This window comes from Leucopleurus acutus (genome assembly GCF_964270905.1).
Source record: "Leucopleurus acutus genome assembly, chromosome: 4".
Classification (NCBI taxonomy): domain Eukaryota; kingdom Metazoa; phylum Chordata; class Mammalia; order Artiodactyla; family Delphinidae; genus Leucopleurus; species Leucopleurus acutus.
The window spans coordinates 150509389-150527179 of NC_139146.1; the positions used below are offsets into that span (position 1 = coordinate 150509389).

General features: G+C 37.6%; 1 protein-coding gene across 3 annotated transcripts in view; it reads right to left on the reverse strand.

The window, feature by feature from the left end:
- Window positions 1–17534, reverse strand: part of NUDT9 (nudix hydrolase 9) — a 26140-nt gene extending 8606 nt beyond the window's left edge. For all 3 annotated transcript variants that reach the window (XM_082838568.1, XM_082838569.1, XM_082838567.1), the window contains exons 1-5: window positions 17235–17534; window positions 11504–11743; window positions 8016–8111; window positions 4809–4895; window positions 1212–1323 (exon numbers count right to left, since the gene is read on the reverse strand). In XM_082838568.1, the coding sequence (XP_082694694.1) occupies window positions 1212–1323; window positions 4809–4895; window positions 8016–8111; window positions 11504–11743; window positions 17235–17341 (642 nt within the window). In that variant the 5' untranslated portion in view covers window positions 17342–17534. The remainder of the gene's footprint in view (window positions 1–1211; window positions 1324–4808; window positions 4896–8015; window positions 8112–11503; window positions 11744–17234) is intronic.
- Between the last annotated feature and the right edge of the window lie 257 nt (window positions 17535–17791).

Sequence of the window (17791 nt, forward strand, 5' to 3'; positions counted from 1 at the left end):
CCCCAGATATCCATCCACATGGTTCAGTCGTTCACCTCCTTCAGATCTTTACTCAAATGTCACCTTCTCAGGAGACCTTCTCTAACCACCCTATTGAAAATTGCAAACTCTCAAACACTTCCTAATCCCCTTCCTTGCTTTAGTTTTTCTTAATATTGATATTTATCACCTTCTAACATTACAGTAACTTGTTCATGTTATATTATCTGTCTCCCTCAGTGGAGTGTGAGCTCCAGGAAGACAAGGATGTTTGTTTATGTTGCTCTGCTGTATCCTCAATGTCTAAAATATTAGCTGACAAAAGGCAGATGCTCAAAATATACTGAGTAGATCAACGACTCTCAAAATTATATTAACGACAACAGTTCCCTGACTGATCAGAATTTCAAATGACAATAAAAATATAAGAGCCTGTGATGATATCATTGTATTTTGCATTCAGCACTGAGTGGAGTTTGACTATTTGGCTCTTATAATTAGCCTAAGCTTTTGTCACAGTCAGCTACAAGCTTCATTTTCATTCTATTTTACCCGACAAAGAAAAAAAGCCATTCCTGCAGATAGGAGAATGTGTATATAAAGAGTCATCCTCTCATCAAACTATCTCCATTTCACAATATGGCATAAAATATAAAACCCACTACTGAACACATACACATTTTTAAAAGCCCCTTGAAATACACTACTGACATGAACTCAGTAGAAGTATACTCTTCCTGATGATATTATGAAAACTCAAAAAACTACAAGGAACAGTAATAGTGTTATCTTTTTAAAAATACTAAAAATCTTACCTTGGGCTTGGAATAGGTGTTGAGTTCTGAGATGAAACCCAATATTAGTGAGTATCTACTATACCAGGTGCTTTATATGCTATCTCTAATAATCCTGTGAAATATGTATGATTATTTTTAAAACAAAGGTCTGAACTCCATATCACTAGCTCAAAGTGCAAAGGTCAAAACACAAGCCCGGGTCTAACTCCAAAGTCCATGTTCTTTCCCAAAGGTCTTAGAATTAGACTCAGATTCTAACAGCTTTGTTGTATTATCCTACATTTGCCATTGACAATGATACTTCATTGCAAAAGAATCATTGGGGAGGAATGGAGAATAAATGAAGTAGAAAAGATCCATACACAATAACCTTGTAGTAAATAAAGCAACTAAAAAGAACTTACAACACTGATTTGACTTAATTTTAATGCTTACCCCTGGGATGGCCCATTCTCCACAGTCTTTCCTTTTTATTGCAACAAACTGTAAGATGTTTTTCCCAGAAATGGGATGGGTAATTTTATTTCCACTTCTGTCCCTTTTCCACCTATAACAGTAATGTAAGGTCATAACTGATTTAGAACAAAGACCAAGGTTCTACTTCAAGCTTAAGACAAAGCTATAAAGATATATTTTTCTTTATAACAGAGTATATATAAATTTACCTCAAATCAGCTAGTTTTGTAAAGAAATATTGTTTTGTATTAAAAATATTCTTTATTTAGCACTGTTACAAACCAAGACAAATGTCTACTTTCCATAAAGGATATTATAGTATCCATAATAAAAATTCAAGATATAAACAGTTTTTACTACTTAAAGTAAGATTTATCCAAAAAAATTAAAAGCAGAACAGAATTTAAAAGAAGGGTCATAGGGTGGGATAGGGAGGGTGGGAGGGAGGGAGACGTAAGAGGGAAGAGATATGGGAACATATGTATATGTATAACTGATTCACTTTGTTATAAAGCAGAAACTAACACACCATTGTAAAGCAATAATACTCCAATAAAGATGTAAAAAAAAAAAAGAAGGGTCATAAAAGTTTTTTTTTTTTAATCCAAGGATCCTTTTTAAGAATTTTAAGTAGTGAAAAAGATCTGTAATATTTGCTTTTAACAGTTTGCCCTACGTTTTCAGAAAAGCAGATTATATGATACAGGTTCAGCTGGTCTCAAGAAAAGTGCTTCTCAATCTTTATCCCCGCTTTTGATAAAAGAAGTCTCACACTATCCTTTAATTTAATTTTATATCTCAAATTGAATTGCATTTTTTTAAAGCATCGAGGCGACATTAATTTCAGAATGTGCTTTTTCTAACCACAGCCTCCTTCACAAAGATGTTGATAAATCTCCCCTTCTCCTTCCCTACACCCACCACATCTACTTCCTCCTGCCGAATTTTAAGAATAGTTTTAATAGTCCCTTAGGCAAAGATAAAGATTTTGAACTTCCAGTACTAAACCAAAAAAGAAAGCCTATGATCTAATCATCACTACGCATGAGACTCAATAAAATATACTAGTTTAGAAGACCTAAATAGACATTTCTCCAAAGAAGATATACAGATTGCCAACAAACACATGATACGATGCTCAACATCACTAATCATGAGAGAAGTGCAAATCAAAATTACAATGAGGTATCACCTCACACCGGTCAGAATGGCCATCATCAAAAAATCTACAAACAATAAATGCTGGAGAGGGTGTGGAGAAAAGGGAACCCTCTTGCACTGTTGGTGGGAATGTAAATTGATACAGTCACTATGGAGAACAGTATGGAGGTTCCTTACAAAACTACAAATAGAACTAACTTATGACCCAGCAATTCCACTACTGGGCATATACCCTGAGAAAACCATAATTCAAAAAGAGTTATGTACCAAAATGTTCAATGCAGCTCTATTTACAATAGCCAGGACATCGAAGCAACCTAAGTGTCCATGGACAGATGAATGGATAAAGAAGATGTGGCACATATACACAATGGAATATTACTCAGCCATAAAGAGAAACGAAATTGAGTTATTTGTAGTGAGGTGGATGGACCCAGAGTCTGTCATACAGAGTGAAGTAAGTCAGAAAGAGAAAAACAAATACCATATGCTAACACATATATATGGAATGTAAAAAAAAAAAAAAAAAGTAGTTCTGACGAACCTAGGGGCAGGACAGATATAAAGATGCAGACGTAGAGAATGGACTTGAGGACACGGGGAGGGGTAAGGGTAAGCTGGGACGAAGTGAGAGAGTGGCATTGACATATATACACTACCAAATGTAAAACAGATAGCTGGTGGGAAGCAGCTGCATAGCACAGGGAGATCAGCTCAGTGCTTTGTGACCACCTAGAGCAGAGGGAGAGGGAGGGTGGGAGGGAGACGCAAGAGGGAGGGGATATGGGGATATATGTATACGTATAGCTGATTCACTTTGTTATACAGCAGAAACTAAAACAATATTGTAAAGCAGTTATACTCCAATAAAGATGTTAAAAAATTTTTTTGAATATAGTAGTTTAGATATGAGTGCCCAGATTTCTTTATATTGTGGCTGAATACCATATCTAACCCATAATTCCCCCCCCCAAAAGAGTTCATAGTCTAGCAGTGGAGCTAGACATGTATGTGAATAAACTACAAGAGTGACAGCTTGATGAGTACAGTAAATAGAAATGAAAGAATAATTGGTATAAGAAGACAACATCTGTTTTTAAGGATGCCAGAGACAGGAAACAAAGTTATAAAATAAAATAATGTATTCAAGAAACTGAAAGTATATGTGGCAACATAAGCATCAGTGAGGGAAAGATAGATGGTGAGGCTGGAGAAGTATGCAAAGAATTCATCAAATTCATCTGCTTAGAGAGCCAGAGAATATTTTTTAAGCAGGGAAAAAGCCATTAGCAATTTGTATTTTAGAAAGCTCACTCACTTTGACAAAAGTTTGGAAGTTGGTTTGGAGGGAAGCAAGACTGGAGGCAAGAAAACCAGCCAGAAGACTGTTACCATGGTCCAGGTACAAGACGATGAGCACAGGACTGAAGGTAGAGACAGTGAACATGGAGAAAAGACAGATTTTACCTTTACTTTTTTCTTTTTTAGCCTTTACTTTTTAAAAGTCATTTATATAGCACTTATTATGGACCTGATACTGTTGTGCTTTAATGTATTTATCCACTTAAGCCTCAAAACCAGCCTATAAAGTAGCTGTATTATTGTTTTTATTTATAGATGTGGAAAATGAGGCGCAGAGAAGTAGATAACTTGCCTGAGGTTGCAGAGGAAAAAAGTTGTGTAAACCAAGATTTGAACCCAGGCAATCTGGTTCCAGAATCTGCACTCTTAATCACTACACTATTTTACTTAAATTAAACAAACAGAATTTACACTAATTAGGTAAGAGGAGGGATAAGGTGGCAAATGATGGCTCTGTCCACTCAGAAACGTTTACTAGCACCTACTACACCTCATGTGCAAGGAGCTGGGAAAACGAAGACTAACACAGAGCCTCTGCTGCTCAGGCAGCCAGCCAGCCGGCCAGTCATGGCTAGAGCCCTGGGAAGAGAAGCTGAATACAGAGAGATGCTGCTGGGCAAAAAGGCAGGACCATGCAGATGATGAAAAGCTTGCATATCACATTTACATTCTCAGATTTTATCCTCAATGGACTCATTTAAGGATTTTAAACAGAGTAGTTTCTTGTTATGTTTCTGTTAGTACCAAATACATTGTCACTAAATTTAAAACAAAATTTCTTGATACAACAGAAATAATATATCATTTTAACTAGTGAACCTCATTAACATTTATTAAATGCTAATGATATTCCTATGTATGATTCATATTCCCTCCCTACTTCTGATGGTCCACACCTTCCTGTTTCTAACCAAACAGGAAAGAAAATCATACCGCTATTAACTTTTTTTTTTTGCGGTACGCGGGCCTCTCACTGCTGTGGCCTCTCCTGTTACAGTCTGTATTTATCCAATTACTCAGCTCTTTGCTACTGAAGTATGTTTTAGTTCTTACCTGGTTATGATGGGATCTGCAGCATGATTGGGGCCCCATCGCCCCAAAAGCCCCCGGCCAACCAGTCCTGTCCGTCCTGCAGGATTTCTGGGAAAAAAAACCCATAAAATCAATTGAATGTGCTCATCTTTTTTAACACAACTTGATATGGCCCAAAACAAGGTAGTAAGAGCAATAAGAAGGAAATAATATCTCTACACAAATCGAGTAGCACTATTACATATTTGACACTCAAAGTACAGATTTCCTTATAGTGTTATTTAACTCTTCTTTCGTGCTTGTCTTAAGTTTTGGGCTTGATCCAGGAGGAGGATCTCATTTCTATAGTTGTTCTACAATATAAGAATTTGTTTCAGTTTTCACCTATACTTCAAAATTCAAACTAGAATCTTACTGGACTCAAATCTGGAAGAATGAAATGCTCTGCACCTAATCATCGCCTACCTCTGCGACAGCAATGCTTTATCACTGAGGACACCCACACTTCACTTTCTCAACATCCTCTTTTCCCATTCCACTCTCCTACAACCTATCTCACTCAAATAGTTTTGGTTACATTTTAAAGTCCATTTTTTCACAGTGGGTTCTACTAGATTTTTATTATCAGTAATAGATATTTTGTAGCATATAATGAGATAGAAGTATTTAATATTTCAAGATTTCAAATATACCAAATTCAATTTTTTATAACAATTTTATAAAAATGCCAACTACTATTTAACCTAATGCCACACCCAATGTTCAAAAGTCTGTTAGATAAACATAGCAACACTCATGCCTGAGTGATTTTCTTCCAGTTTCTTCCAATATTCCTTAAATGTTCAACTTCCATTATGTAAAATCAAATGCCCTAATCTGCAATCTTACCTATTTAATGTTATATCTTTGATCCTCCCAGTATGTGAAAGTAAATAAACAACCTGTCAAATTTTCTTTTTCAGCCATCTCTTTTTATTCTGGTCTTCCCTGTGACTTTTATTAAAGTTGAGTGAATCTTTATATTGTTTTATACTAGACTTAGAAATATTTCAGCAAGACTTGCAAATAAAAACAGAAAGACAAGACACCTGGCCAGGTGATGATAATTCTACTTTTCAAATTCAGGAGGAGGGGCAGGGTGGTCAGCAGCTATGTTTTATTCCATGTAACCATACACCCCTGAATACAAAGGATCAAAGCCAATATTAAGAGAGATAATGTTAGTTTTTATAGATGACCAAGCCTGTTACTTATAAACTAGAAGCTGTAGAAAAGACACATAGATTATCCTATAGCCTGAGCAGCAGAGAAACTTGTTTGCAGAAAAAGAAAACCAAAGGCAACATATAAAGAAAAGCAGACATAAAGCAGAGAGACAGTTCTAATGGATTTCCAACTCCACCCTTTCCTAAAGTTAGCTGCATTTCTGCTCTGGGCTTGAGATGATCCTATAGCCCTGTGGTAAACTTCACTTTTTCACTCAAGCAAGCTAGAGTTGGTTTCCATTAGTCAGAGAGTCTTGACTAAAACAACAGGCTATCTTGCCTTTGCTGACTATCTTTTTATATATGTGCATGTCTTTTAATATATTTTACCCAGAAAAGAATCTGAGGAGTAAGTCAAATGCAAGGAGAGTTTGACTTGAAAAGGTTCAATAACATAGAAAGGCAAGTAAGTAATGAACAAAGAAAGAATTTAGCAAGAAAGACCAGGCTGGGGTGAGAGGAACTCTACTATCTCCAAGTCTTAGAAGAACTAAAATTATTTTAGTTTTTGCAACATTTTTACGAGGTAATAAGCATGATTACCAAATCTGTGATCCTTTTTTTGTTTTATTTGAGGCATGCTAATTTTTACATTTCTTCCTAACTTGTATAACGTCTTCTTAAGGAAAATGGAAAATTTTGGAGTTGTGTAGAAAAATCATTTTTAGAAGTACAAAAAGAGGGACTTCCCTGGCGGTCCAGTGGTTAAGACTCTGTGCTTCCACTGCAGGGGGCACAGGTTAGATCCCTGGTCGGGGAACTAACATCCCACATCCCACTCACATGCTGTGCAGCACGGCCAAAAAAAAATTAAAAATAAAAAAAGTACAAAAAGATACGTGATGTTAAATTGTTGGGTTATTTTTATTTTTACTCTTATATATTTGGACAAATTCTTACTTTAAGGTATTATCTCATTTTATAAATAACTACTGAAATACAGTTTTTAATCCTTTCCTTCTCTGTTAATCTATTCAATTACAGTTGACCCTTGATCAATGCTCCCATATAAACTTATAGTCGGCCCTCTGTATACACGGTCCCCCTGTATCCGTGGTTCCACATCCAGGGATTCAACCACACTCAGACGGTGTAATTCTGTAATATTTACTATTGAAAAAAAATCCATGTATAAGTGGGTCTGTGTAGTTCAACCCCTGTTTTGTTCAAGAGTCAACTGTAATTATTTCTACTTCAAGGTAAGGTTACAAGAAGATGCATTCAAACCCTGTCTCTACCACTCACTCACTGTGTGCAAACAACTTAACATTCTCCCTCCTTACCTGTAAATGGAACTAAAAATATCCACCCGCAGGGTTATTGTGGTGATTTAATTAGATCACATACATAAATTCTTTCATACAATGTCTGGTATATACAAGCACTCAATAAACATTAATTATACTGATAAAATAAAATGTATATTTTAACGCAGGACAAGAAAATTTAAACATAAAATTTTCTGTGTCCATCTGGGCCTCCACCCTCCTTCCTTAATGTGCAGTGTGCATCTGCACTGCACATTAACCAGACCTCCTCAAAGATGGGAGTGCCTGCTTGACCATAAAAATCCACTTTTTTCCCCTTTATTCTGACACTAGCAATGTAGCTTCTTAAAAGAATGGCATTCTCTCCCAACTCTGAAACATGGCATGGTGACTTGCTGCTTGCTTTGTATGTGCTCACCTGGACTATGTATCTTCGGTGAACTTTATGTGAAATATCGGTATGTCATTTTAGTGTACAATCCTTCATCTCGAAAATGTATATGACTGTATCTTCGAACAGGTGGAACAGTTCTCAGAGCTTTCTGAGAGTCTGTCTTCCGGGTTATAATCCTCAGTTCATTTGAATAAAATTCCCTTCATTCTTCTTACCTTGATTGTTAATTGAATTTTCGTTGACAGTATTTTCTACCTTTTAAAGACCCATTATTGTAAGATGTTCCATCCCCAGTACCTACCTAGGTCTTCCATTTTCTATCTCATACAGGCCATTCTGGCTCTTTCTCTCAACATGCCCATCCTTTTCATTAAACTTCGGCGAAAAGCTGCTTTCACTGTAATGAGAATACCAATGCAAAATAAGAAATAATGACCCAACACTACCAACAGCTTAATAATGCCAGTCAGTTATTTATAAAAGCAGTATCCTTGAAACTAAATTTTTAGTTACAACTTTAGTTTTCATTTACAAATTCATCAACTCCTTCAAAACAGTTTCTGGAAAAAGAAGATCTGTTTAACCAAAACACCTTGTAAGACAAGGATATGTGTTGTAACCCCTCTGGGAAGGACTAACGGCAGACACACTGGAGCTCCTCCCACATACAAGAAAGCTATGTTACTATTAGCAAAGTGGAATTGGCCGTGGGCACAATATGGCAATTAATGGTTCCTATAGTTCTAAAACTAAGATTCCTTCTGATATTTTGTCGTTTCTACTGTTTCAAAGTAATTTTAATTTCTTCAAATGTACACTGATTAATACTTTGATCAAAGTAAACCCACAAAACATGAATTCACCCACAAACTTCATAATAACCATGATGTAGATTAAAATAGATATAATATGCTGGAAATGTTCCAGATCTGATCTGGACATAGCTCTGGATTACAGAGTTATATACATATAAAATCTTACTGAGCTACACCTGCATACTTAAGAAATGTATACTTTACTGCATGTATGTCATACTCAAAAAAAAATTTTTAAGCTATAAATAAACTACTTTCCTCCCCATTATGAAATCGCTGACATAGCTGCACTGACGGTGAATATGTATATAGCACTGGACAGTTCACGGGCAGCTCTGACATAAGTTTCACTTTTTTTCTTGCTTTAATTCCAATAAGCAAGAGAATAGATATATTTGTGCTCTGTTTTGGAAATAATTTCCAACTTGAATGATCCAGACATTTTCTCAAGACTTCTAACCATTCTTCCATTGAACGCACATGTAAAAATAATTAAATGGTAAAAATCATGAAATTATAAAACCAACTTATAATGCTCTTGGGACTCTAGAAATGCACCATTATATGTGGAATCTAGAAAAAAATGGTACAAATGAACTTATTTACAAAACAGAAATAGAGTCACAGATGTAGAAAACAAACTTACGGTTACCAGGGGGGAAAGGAGGCAGGGGGATAAATTGGGAGACTGGGATTGACATATACACACCACTATATATAAAATAGGTAACTAATAAGGACCTACTGTATAACACAGGGAACTCTACTCAATACTCTGTAATGACCTATATGGGAAAAGAATCTAAAAAAGAGTGGATACATGTACATGTATAACTGATTCACTTTCCTGTACACCTGAAATTAACACAACATTGTAAATAACTATACTTCAGTAAAAATTTTAAAAATAAAAGAAGAAACTAAATAAATATTGAATACTAGTTAATGAAACACTTGTTGAAGTATATAGGGGGAGATGTACTGATACACCAAAAAAACAAGATGGGGTCTTCCCTGGTGGCGCAGAGGTTGAGAGTCCGCCTGCCGATGCAGGGGACACGGGTTCGTGCCCCGGTCCGGGAAGATCCCACATGCCACGGAGCGGCTGGGCCCGTGAGCCATGGCCGCTGAGCCTGCGCGTCCAGAGCCTGTGCTCCGCAACGGGAGAGGCCACAGCGGTGAGAGGCCCACGTCCCACAAAAAAAAAAAAAAAAAAAAAGAAAGGAGGAGGGATAGATGGATATATATGTGATAAAATAAGTATAATAAAATGTTGATAAAAGAATCAAAGTGGTGGATTTATGAGTGTTCCCCATAAAGTTCTTTCAAATTTTCTGTATGTTAGAAATGTTTCATAATAAAATTTTAGATAAATAAAGGGAGCCATCTTCTGGGGGAAAAAAAGCGTGACTCTAGGTATAATTGAAGCATTAACGCTAGTAATAAAGCTTGATTTAGACAGTGACACAAATTTAACTTTTAAAACACAAATTGAATGAAAAATAAGAAGATGTATTGTCTTTCTCTGTTTACACTGTATAGCACCCCTGCCAACATCATTAATTTTAATTGTACATAATGTGTATGTATAATATATGTGTAAACATGTACATCCTCTAAAATGAGGGAAATGGAACTCATTTACAGCTAATAATTTCTCCACAAGTTAGCTTCTTGATTAATTAATAATCCAAGTACTATCACAAACACACCTTTGAATTAAATAAGGAAACTGTGGGTAGAAATCAAGTCATAGCAATAAGTGACCTGGTAAAGTTTAACAACCTAATGAACTAATATGGATCAATCCAACTAGCAAAAGTTCTTATTTAACTGACTAAATAAGGCCTTGAGAGGACGATCATTTATAATAAATTTACCCATTAAATCAAACTTATAAAATGTTCCAAAACTAGGGCAGCAGTTTAGCAGAGTAGTTAAGGGCATGAAATCTGAAGTCAGACTGAGCTCAAGTCCAAGCTATACCATCTACTAGCTACATGACCGACCATATGCAAAGGACAAACTTTCTGTGCTTCCATTTTTTGTGTGTTTTTATTTCTCTATAAAGTAGAAATAACAACCCTGTCTGCCTTCCAGAATAGTTATAAGAATAAAATAAAATAATGGTTATAAAACATTTAGTACAGTGCCTAGCTCACAGTTAGCACATTTTACAACTCTATCATTATATTTATCAAAAGAAACATAAATATAAAACATGAATCAACACAGCACTTCTCTAAATTTAGTCAAAACATTTTTGCTTGACTTTTTTTTTTCCTCTTTCTCTCTCCGTTTTCTATCCCTTTTCTATCTTCTCACACTGGTCTAATTTTATCATCATCCTGTTCTTAGTAATCTGGAAGAAGTTTCTGGAAAATATTCACTATTCAAATACAAGTCTATTTTGTGGAAAATAACCACAAAAGGTGTTACTGATAACCCAAACAAAAGAAATAAAAACAGAGACCACCACTTATCATTTCATAAAGTAAAAAACTCCACAACAAAATAGACTTACCTATTTGGAAAGATCACCGTAAAACCCCCAAAAGAATAAACAAAAATGAACTGAATAGCTTTGGCAAGAATTCAAGCAAATGTGAGGGACTTCCTTGGTGGTCCAGTGAGTAACACTCCGTGCTCCCAATGCAGGGGGCCTGGGTTCAATCCCTGGTCGGGGAACTAGATCCCACATGCATGCCGCAACTAAGAAGCCCGCCTGCCACAACTAAGAGCCCGTATGCCGCAACTAAGAGCCCATGTGCCACAACTAAGACCTGGCAGAGCCAAAATAAATAAATAAATAAATATTTTAAAAAAAGAATTCAAGCAAATATGGAAACTGAGTTAAAATAAAGTCAAGCACTGGATAAAAACTATTTTTCAACCATAAAATGATAATTTACAAATACAACCATTACCTTCTCCAAAAGTCTTACACCCGGCTAACACCAACTAATTTACTCACCTGATCTGAGGATCTGCCCACCGAGGTCCAGCCAAGACAGAGACTGCAGTGTATTCCACAGGATTATAGTCTTGCCACTCAACAAGCCAGCCTACCTTTTCATTAGGAACCTGGCTGCGTTGAACTTTTGAACCTGGGTAAGGAGATGTCCGAGCCTTGTTGTGGGAATTGTCTTTGGTACCATCAGAACCAGACATCATGTTGGAGTTAAGATGAAATCCACAGGATGAAAATGAGTTACTGGGAGGAAAAAGAAAAATGTTTTATATAAGTACAAAATTAATTAATTAAAGAACCTAATTCACAGACCACAAAATAGAACTTTTCAAAGACTTAAAAATCAGAAAATTCTAATTTGATGCATATTAGTGTAAAGATCCAACATCTGTGAGAGATTATTTTCAAATATAAAAATATTGCTAGGGGGCTTCCCTGGTGGCGCAGTGGTTGAGAATCTGCCTGCCAATGCGGGGACACGGGTTTGAGCCCTGGTCCCACATGCTGCGGAGCAACTAAGCCCGTGCACCACAGCTACTGAGCCTGCGCATCTGGAGCCTGTGCTCTGCAACAAGAGAAGACCGCAACAGTGAGAGGCCCGTGTACCGCGATGAAGAGTGGCCCCCGCTCAACGCAACTAGAGAAAGCCCTCGCACAGAAACTAAGACCCAACACAGCCAAAAATAAATAAATAAATAAATTTATTTAAAAAAAAATATATATATATATATATTGTTAGGGACTTCCCTGGTGGTCCAGTGGCCAAGACACTGTACTCTCAATGCACTGGGCGTGGGTTCAATCCCTGGTTGGGGAACTAGATCCCACATGCATGCTGCAGCTAAGAAGCCTGCATGCCGCAACTAAGAAGCCTGCATGCCTCAACTAAAGATCCTGCATGCCACAACTAAGATCCCACACACAGCAACAAAGATCCCGAGTGCCGCAACTAAGTCCCAGTGCAGCCAAAATAAATAAATAAATATTTTTTTAAAATATTGCTAAATCTTATTAATTGAAACCTACTCACTGAATTTATTTTCATTGAGAAAAAGGGACAGAAGTTTACTTTTGTTAGCACAAATGTTGGGGAAGATAAGTTTGTTATAAAAATTCAACCACAAAAACAAATGTAAAGGAAGACTCTTAGGTCTACACGAAGGAATCAATTTTATAAAATAGTTTGCGGTCTAACATACATGTGTAAAAAATGTATGGCAAAAATAGCACAAAAGAATAACAGGAAATGGAAATATACTGTTGTAGGATTCTTACATTATACACAAAGTAATGTAATATTACTTGAAGTCAGACTGTGATAAATGTACAAATTATAAACTTTAGAGTAAAATAAGAGGTGTAGAGCTGAAATAACTAGATAGTATATACAAAAAAAGAGAAAACAAAAAACTGAACCTTTACCTCACAGCCTACACAAAAATTTTTCATTTCTCTTCCTAAGAATTTAAATGCCTTCTCATTATTCTTAGAGATTAAAATTCCTAATGACCCTAAATTAGGATATTTAATATGATAAAGGGGATTCTGAGAACATGGTAAACTGATGACAGCTCCCTTCCCTTGCTCTCACAATACTGTAACAATTTGCCCTTCCTGAGACAAATGGTGGATGGGACAAACACCAACTTTATGGGGTGGTGAAATAAGTCAAATTCATGTGCCTCTTGATATCATATAGCGAGAAGCACAGAGCAATCATTTCTGAGGTATTCCCTACAAGAATATATGACCCGAGTCTAGACATGAGGAAATATATGACACACCCACATTAAAGGATAACTTACAGAATAAAGGTCCATACCCTTTAAATCACTAAGGTCATGAACGATAAAGTTAGAAGAACTCTTCCAGATAGAGACATGAAAACTAAGTGCAATCGATGAATATACTTATATCCTTCGACTCAGTAATTTCATTCCTGGTAATCTATCCCATAAAAATGAAATAACCAGACTTCCCTGGTGGTGCAGTGGTTGAGAGTCCGCCTGCCAATGCAGGGGACGCGGGTTTGTGCCCTGGTCCGGGAAGATCCCACATGCCGCGGAGCGGCTGGGCCCGTGAGCCATAGCCGCTGGGCCTGCGCGTCCGGAGCCTGTGCTCCGCAACAGGAGAGGCCGCAACGGTGAGAGGCCCGCGTACCGCAAAAAAAACAAAACAAAACAAAAAAACAACCCAATTTAAAAAAAACGGGTGGAGGATCCGAATATTTTTCCAAAGAAGACACAGAAATGGCCAACAGAACATGAAAATACGTTCAACACTGCTAATCATCATGGAAATGCAAATCAAAACCACAATGAGATATCACCTTACACCTGTCAGAATGGCTATTATAAAAAAGACAACAAATAACAAGTGTTGGTGAGGATGCGGAGAAAAGGGAACGCTTGTGCGCTGCTAATGGGAATGTAAATTGGTGCAGCCACTACAGAAAACAATATGAAGATTCCTCAAAAAAATTAAAAATAGAACTACCATATGATCCAGCAATTCCACTCCAGGGTATTTATCTGAAGAAACCAAAAACACTAATTAGAAAAGATACACACACCCCCATTTTCACAGCAGTATTATTTATAATAGCCAAGATATGGAAGCAGCCTAAGTGCCCATCAAAAGATGGATAAAGATCTCTCTCTCTCTCTCTCTCTCTCTCACACACACACACACACACACACACACACACACACACACACACAGTGGAATATTACTCAGCTATAAAAAAGGAATGAAATCTTTCCATTTGTGACAACACGGTTGGACTCAGAGAGTATTATGCTAAGTGAAGTGTCACACAGAGAAAAGAGAAAGACAAATACTGTCTTTCCACTTTTATGTGGAATCTAAAACACAAAACAAATAAACAAACATAACAAAACAGAAACAGAGTCATGGATACATAGAACAAACAGGTGGTTTCCAGACGAGAGGGTGGTAGGGGGAGGAAAGAAGTGGAAAAGGGAGAAGATTAATTGAGGTACAAACTTCCAGGTATAAAATAAATGAGTCACGAGTATGAAATGTAAGATGTGGGGAATAACTATGTTATCTTTGTATGGTGACATAAGGTAACCAGACTTACTCTGGTTATCAAGTTAAAATGTATGGAAATATCAAATCACTATGTTGTGTAACAGGAACTAACATAGTGTGGTAGGTCAATTATACTTCAAAGACAAACACATAGAAAAAGGGATCAGATTTGTGGTAATGAGGCAGTGGGGGCGGGGCTAGAGGGCAAACTGGATGAAGGTGGTCAGAAGGTACACACAAACTTCCAGTCATAAGACAAAAACGTACTTGGGAGATAATGTACAACATGATAAATATAATTAACACTGCTATATGTTATATAAATATATGAGAGTGGTTAAGAGAGTAAATCCTAAAGTTCTCATCACAAGGAGAATTTTTTTTCTATTTCTTTAATTTTGTATTTATCTGTGATGATGGATGTTCACTAAACATGTTGTGACAATCATTTCATGATGTATTTCAAATATTTATGCTGTACACATTAATCTTATACAGTACTGTATATCCATTTTATCTCAATAAAACTGAAGGGAAGTATTATGAAAATAAATTTTATATTATAGGTATATAAGTATATAGATTTGGTTATAACCTAACTAAGTCTTCAAACAAGGACTTAATCAAATTTGTTTTTATTATATTTCTATTACATTTTATTTATAACTACATTATTCAGCAAACTTCACTTTTATACCTTCACAGTCAAATCAGAGGGGATAATTTTAGCAAAAGTATTAGAAGCCTTCATCAAAATTTCCCCAAGACCTCCGTTACTCCTTTGATATTCAAATCATTCTTGCTTGAAACACTATCTTTCCATTGGTTTTGTCAACTTTTTTTTCTTTTTAACAAGAGCATTATGTCTTTTATTTTCCATGTACCTGTCCCTGTGTGAATCGAGGAAAGGATACTACCTGCCTTTTTTTTTTGAATAGGCTTTATTTTTTAAAGCGGTTTCAGGTTCACAGCAAAACTGTGCAGAAAACACAGAGCTCCCATGTACCCCCAGTCTCCCCACCACACACACATGAAGCACCCCCCATACCAACATGCCCCACCAGAGAGTTACATTGGAAATAAGTGGGCCCAAATGTCCTAAGTGAGCAGTGGGACGTAACCATGGAAATCAGCCCTCCTCCCTCCCTACCCTACAAACAAAAAGTCAGTATTAGTTGTTTGTCCCCAGGATAAAACCAAAATTTAAAGAAAATGAAGGACTAGAACCTCTATTGTGAATTAGGTATTAGAGAACACAGCAGAAATTTAGGCTTAATATCTCCGTAATTCACACTGAGGAAATAAAGTTGGGGCAGCTATGTTCAGCGGGGAAGCTGCTACACAAGTGTAAAGTCTGGAACGGGAAGGGGGAGGTTTCCAGCCAGTCCACCTGCTGCCACCTGCTCACACACCCTCAGCCGAAACTGTCAGGTCTAGGTGCACTGGTACCTGGGGGCAATATTCAATCAGTGCTCCTGTTTACAGAAAACAATGCCTATTATCTACATTAATCAAAATACAAATAACTAGCATCCGCCAGATGTTTGAGAAAAAAACAAGGAAAAGGGACCAAAAAGGAACCGAACCAGTGACCCAGAAGGGTCAGACAATTCAGGAAACAGAAAATAATTTTTATTCTAATTATTAGTTTTACAGATTCAAAGGACTTTTATAGCCATAAAATAAGAAAAGGATATTAAAGAGACCAATTAGGGGGAAAAAGTTCTTGTCAAAATTTACGATTCAATAGAAGAGATGACAATGCACAGGACAGCAGTCTGAACTAGTAATCTAGAAGATAAATTTGAGGAAAATCTCTAAGAACTTCATACAAACAGACAAACCAATGGAAAATTAAAGAAAAAGAGAAACAGAGGCACTACCCAGAAAGTCCAAAAGCTATCACTGGAGTTCCGGGGGTGGGGAAAAAGGACAGGACAGAAGAAAAAATGGGGGAAAAAACAAATAGAAGAAAATTTCCTCGTGCCGAAAGTAAACACGACATGAGAAGCAAAAATATAAACAAACAAGAAACAAACAAACAAAAACTCCTAGAGGCAGCCTCATAAAATTTGTTTATTACTCCGCGCCTACCATGGGCATGGTACCTAGGACATCGTGTTTAGAAACCAGAAGAAGAGAGGAATAAAAGGAGGAGGCAGCGTGAGCTACCATAAATGCCTGAATTTATCCAAGGCAAATTTTTTTAAAAAGGTAACTAATAAATATATTATCTACACTGAAATGGAGAAGTGGAGGAAAGCAATGACGACTTATATTTTTCCTTTTACAGCATTTATACGGTTAGCATCTTTAAACTACGTGCATGTGCTAATTTTAACAATAATGTTTTAAGTATTAACCAAAAAACAACACCAAAAAAACAAAAAAATGGCACGGAACAACACCACACCCAAACATGTGCTATTTAAACTCTCTGGGGACAAGAATGTTAGTGACTCATGGAGGATGGCAAAGTTCGAGCATCATAAGAAAGGTCACTACCGCTTGTTTTTCTCAAAAGGCAAGTAAAACATTTTAGAGCCTTTTAAAAAACGTGTATATGGCCGTAAAGAGCTGGGACCCAAGCAAAGCCTACTGAAGCCGCCCGACCAGAAGCTGCTTCCCCCTCACAACACAAGGACTCGGGACAAGGAGCCAGTACTAGAAGAGGGAATACCTGCACGCCGCGATGCTGCAACGGCCCAACGACTTGAGAGTCACTGAGGCCAAGGCCACAGAGAGAGACACGGTCGCTAAAGTCTTCCCCAGGAAGCGTCCGGCCATCAGCAGCCCGCGGGGAGATGTGCGGAGCGGGGTCGCTGTTAGCTTGGGCCGCAGCCTCCGGCCTCCCCACACCCCTGGGCCCCGGGTATCCAGCAGGCACTAGGACCGGGCGGCCCTCGGGTTCCGGAGCGGGAGCAGCCAGTTTTATCTCATCAACACACAGGGGACCAAACGCCCTCCCCAAACAACGGCCCAGCTCGACACGCCGCCCAGGGGACGCCCAAGCGGCCAGCGCCAGCAGACGGGAAAAGAGCCAACCGGGCCGTGACGTCCCCGGTGCGCGACGGCACTTTACGACAGCGCCGCAAAGCGAAGACGGCGCAGGCTTCGTAGTGCCGGCTTCGCTCAGCTTCTCGTCCTTGCTGAGCTGTGTTTGGGACCGGGTTAGGGAGGCGGCTGGGGAAGCGCTGAGAAAGCGAAAGAGAAAGCTGGAAAGTGAAAGGAGCCGAA